At 36.4% G+C, this 4492-nt stretch overlaps 1 protein-coding gene across 1 annotated transcript; it reads left to right on the top strand.

Moving 5' to 3' along the window:
• The first annotated feature begins 2824 nt into the window (after window positions 1-2824).
• LOC125245389 (leukotriene A-4 hydrolase-like) lies at window positions 2825-3865 on the top strand. The gene is made up of 3 exons (XM_048155957.1): window positions 2825-2956; window positions 3042-3146; window positions 3435-3865. The coding sequence occupies exons 1-3, from the start codon at window positions 2835-2837 to the stop codon at window positions 3553-3555; spliced, it is 348 nt and encodes a 115-aa protein (XP_048011914.1). The 5' UTR covers window positions 2825-2834; the 3' UTR covers window positions 3556-3865.
• The last annotated feature ends 627 nt before the right edge of the window (window positions 3866-4492 follow it).

Below are 4492 nucleotides of genomic sequence, written 5' to 3'. Positions count from 1 at the left end.
GTTAATAGATAATATGAATATATCCTCATTAAAGGGATGAATATTAATATCCTCAACAAAGGGGTTGCGCTCCCAAAAATGTGTGTTTGGCTGAAAGAAGAAAGACATATACACCTAGGATGGCTTGAGGGTGAGTAAATTATGGGATGGTTTTATTTTTTTTGGTGTACTATCTCTTTAGCAATCTTTAGACTTCGAAATATCCAACCAAAATTTTCATAAACTCATGCCATTCCAAATGCATGTGCCTTTTTGTTTCTGAAAAATATCTGTTTTGTATTAATTTTTTTGCCTGTGTATGTTTTTTTTCTCTCTCAAAGTGATGGTAGCCATTGACTTGCATTAAATGATATATATCCCAGCCACTAACAGGTGCCGTGATGAAGAGAATCAGTGCTATTCACTTTACCTGTCGGTGGTCATAAAGTTATGCCTGATCGGTGTATAATACAGACTGTTTCAAAGCAGCTTCACAATAGTAACAAATTCAAATTCTCCTGAAAAGCGGCTCTAACAAGCCAATAGTGTCATTATTAAGCTCAAGGCAGTTCAGTGTTATAAAGAATAAAAGATTCTGCACAAAATTTGACTTTTGGGGGTTGAATCATTTTGTACATGAATGTTTAGAGCAGTTTTATTTTTTTCATTTTTCATCAACTTTACATTCTCAGAATCACTCAAATGTGTATTAAAAACACTTTGTGTAATAGCTTACCTTTGATTAATTGTTTTCATAAAATTTTGTTCTCAGCAGCAAAATGTCTTGCAGGTTAAGGGGGTTGAAAAATTTTGACTATTTTAAGTTGTACTGCAATTATCTGTGTGTTTTAGTGGGCAGCACGTGATTGTGGAGATTGAATATGAGACGTCTCCTAGTGCCAGAGCTCTGCAGTGGCTGACCCCCCAAACAGACTGCTGGGAAGAAACATCCATACATTTTCAGCCAGTGCCAGGTACCTCCTCGCCTTGTAATGCATGTGTGTGTGAAGATGTGTGGTTCGGGTGCAATTTGCTTGAAATACCATCATTTGGGCAATCTTGCACTACAAACCACTATGTTATTAAAAAAAATCTTTTATCAAGAGTTTCAGACCACTTCACAACCCACTTGACATTATCATTGATAGATCTACCATATATAGACTTTTTAAACGTATCACTACCAAGTGTTTCCTTCATTAGAAGTGTTTTTCATTTCCAGGGCTGCCAACTCTCACGCATTCAGTGTGAGTCACGCAACTGACAAATTTTTTGTCACACTCTCACACCACACATCCATTTTCCCACGCAATGAAAAATCATGAAGCAAAGAGACCAACAGACAAGCAGGTGACTTTTAATATAAAACAAAGTCTCAACTTAAATTCTGTCAATTTTATTACAAAATTCAAACAATTAATTGGTAATTCCTGAGGTTTGGTGATATTTCATCCTGGATTTTTATTTTTAAACTACATATGATTAACACGCATCAAACAAACTCCAACAAATCATATTTTTCCACCTCAGACATTAAGGACCTTTTATTTTTTTCATTTTTTTTTCCTTCTCAGATTTAAAAACGGACAAAACGGATTTTACACAAAACAAACATCTACCTACAGCTCATGTGTCCCTCATAACAATCAAGAAATGCCTTCATTTTTAATCGTCTTCCCTATTTTTTCCCCAAAAGAATAGTTGAGAATAGTTAAAGACTGCAACAGGTTTGAAGGGAGCTATTGCCTTCAATTTTATGTTTATAATTTTGTCTGTCTCTCATATTAAGTATATCTTACCAAAACCATTTGTATTATTATTATTATTATTATTAAAATTATTCAAAAATGAGGTGAAAAACTCAACCCTGTCACAAAAATTTCAACCCCGAAACAATGAAATATATAGATATGTGACGGAGTTAAGGTTTTTTGCACAAAATGGCCACTGCTCCTCTTGTAGTGTAGGAAAGTAGACAATATATGTCAGCAATGAAATAAGTACCCATACTTATGGATTAAAAAATAATTTTCTATCTTATTTCTAGTGATGGGGTTGTTAAGCTTGACAGTATCCTCCCTGACAATAATACGCCTAAAATATATGAATAAAAACTATGATACTTCAAGAGTCTGTAAGTCACATATACAGAAAAACTGAGAAATAATAATTCTCGGCATATGCAGATAGACGTCCCACAGAAATATTGTGATCTGCTGTTATCTGACCCTCACAGGAAATTATGGCTGATGAACAAAATTAATTTTAAAAAGTCGTGCAAATTGCTTTGCATTTATATGCTGTCGACTATATTTTTGACCTAGCAGTTATGTTTTTGAGACATAAGATAAATATATAAATGTTTTTTTGGCAACTTCCTGTTGTAATTTACTGGTAAATGAAGTCACTGTTGTCCTTTTAAAGGTGAAATAGTTTGGGGTGACTAATGTCCTCACAAACCTACCCAAATGTGCATGAGGTACTGTTGGGAGGGTTACACACAAAATACTTTCTCCTCTTCCAGTTTAATGTGCCAAAACTACTTTATGTAAGCCAAGAGTTAACACTGCAGCTCTCAAAACATTGCTGATTTTGTAATTTTGCTGCAGGATTAAAATCCTTCACATTTTCTTATAATATTTATTAAGTTAATATACATATACATATATTACATATATTATACATATATACATATACTAATACATTATGTACTTGAATATATGCATGCATATATCCTGTGAAAATCATGTATATATATATATATGATGCAGACTTAAATAATGCTGCACCAAATCAAACACATTCAGCACTTCAGATCAAAAGACATAGAGGAACAGAAAGCAGAATTTTTTGAAATGCGTCTGTCTGTTTCCTCCATGTATTGTCTGTATCAGGAGCCCCTTCCTCTGTCCCATGTGAAGAAGATGCAGGAGGTCTACCAGCTGAACAGTGTTAAAAATGCAGAGGTTCGCTTCAGGTAAGCAGCCGACCTGTTTCTTTGAATTATCTGATTATTATGTACAGTTTTTCAGTGTTTCATGTTAAATTGTTTGTTTATGCAGGTGGTTGCGTGTCTGTGTGAGGGCACATTGGGAGGAAGCCGTTCCCCTGGCGCTGAAGATGGCTACCGAACAGGGCAGAATGAAATTCACTCGCCCGCTCTTTAAGTAAACTCATTAACTTGTTCTGAGCAATCTATGATTGGACCAATAACAGCAACAACATTTAATGGGGCCACTTGTTGAAAATGGAGCAAAAGGAAAAAAAATGAACAGGATGTTACAGAGAGTTTTGTAATTTCCTTGCTGCCGTGAGCAACCAAACATTTTATTGACTTTGACCCAACAAACTTCTGTTTTTAATGGTCCAGAGCTCTTCAAGACCATTTCAAAGTCTTAGTGTGCACTTTCTGACCTCCTTCTCTCTCTCTCTCTCTCTCTCTCTCTCTTTTTTAGGGAAGTTTACAACTTCTGCAAGTACAGCGACGAGGCAGTGAAGACTTTTAAGGAGCACCGTGGAGCACTGCACCCTGTCACAGCGATGCTGGTGGCCAAAGATCTGAAAATTGATGGCTAAAATGCTGCTCTCTGACCTCCTTATGTGCAGGCAGTGTTTCTGTGCTTCAGCTTAGTGCTTGGATGCAAACCTGCATCTCACAACTTTAGCAAATGGATTAATGTGCAGAATGTTTCTCTCATTGGCCAAAGCTTGGCTTTTTAATGTCTTGGAGGTTTCAGTCTCAGGGCTTAGAACAAAAAATGAGGAGTTTCAGTATCATGAAGTTTAGTGTTAAAAAAGAGCATATCTTGGTATGAAGGATCCACTATATCCCTTTATATGATAAGTCAAAAGTAATGTTCTGTAATAAACTCATGTGTACAAGAAATTTCTACTCTTTTCTCCAATAAATATACAGAATAAAGTACATGGCATGGAACTTAGCTCGAGACACAAGAAAGCTGCCCAGTGATTTTGAAGAGTCTCACTGAAATCAGTGACAGAAACTCGAGCGCAGTTTACCATCCGCTCCACTAGGGGGCGCGAGCGTGTTTCACTGTCAGCGCGACACCTTTGGGTCCTTGACAACAATGATGCTTGATGACAGTCGCTTCGACACGTGCAGATGACAGCTATTATCACACAACTGCACATATTCCAGCAAATAAACCGACTCACAGTGCGATAAAATGCGGGAATCGAGTGTCATTAACTCCTCGGTAAGTAACTTTACACATAAACTGAATTTCTCTAGTAATGATTCTTGTTTAGTTTGATTGTGTTTGTACTGAAACATGGTTCTGTTGATGTCACAGCAGGGTTTGTCAGGTTCATTTTCTCAGTGTCTTTAAACTCAATCTTGTTGTTTAAATGCTGCTTGTTATTATATGAAGGCAGTCGCGTCTTCTGTGAAAGTTTCTCAGTTTGTTTACATGCTGTTCTCTCACTGAACTCACACTCACACCTTCAGAAGAACAGATGAATTGTAGTTGTTGCGTTTCCTTTATAATCTTTG

Source organism: Megalobrama amblycephala, linkage group LG14 (genome assembly GCF_018812025.1).
Source record: "Megalobrama amblycephala isolate DHTTF-2021 linkage group LG14, ASM1881202v1, whole genome shotgun sequence".
NCBI classification, from domain to species: domain Eukaryota; kingdom Metazoa; phylum Chordata; class Actinopteri; order Cypriniformes; family Xenocyprididae; genus Megalobrama; species Megalobrama amblycephala.
This window is presented reverse-complemented; position numbering and strand designations above follow the sequence as displayed.

Excerpts from the sequence above, each read along its gene's own strand:
- LOC125245389 (XM_048155957.1), top strand. The coding sequence starts at position 2,835 with ATGCGTCTGTCTGTTTCCTCCATGTATTGTCTGTATCAGGAGCCCCTT. Across the intron at positions 2,957-3,041 it reads AATGCAGAGGTTCGCTTCAG|GTGGTTGCGTGTCTGTGTGA; the intron begins GTAAGCAGCCGA and ends TTGTTTATGCAG. Across the intron at positions 3,147-3,434 it reads TTCACTCGCCCGCTCTTTAA|GGAAGTTTACAACTTCTGCA; the intron begins GTAAACTCATTA and ends TCTCTTTTTTAG.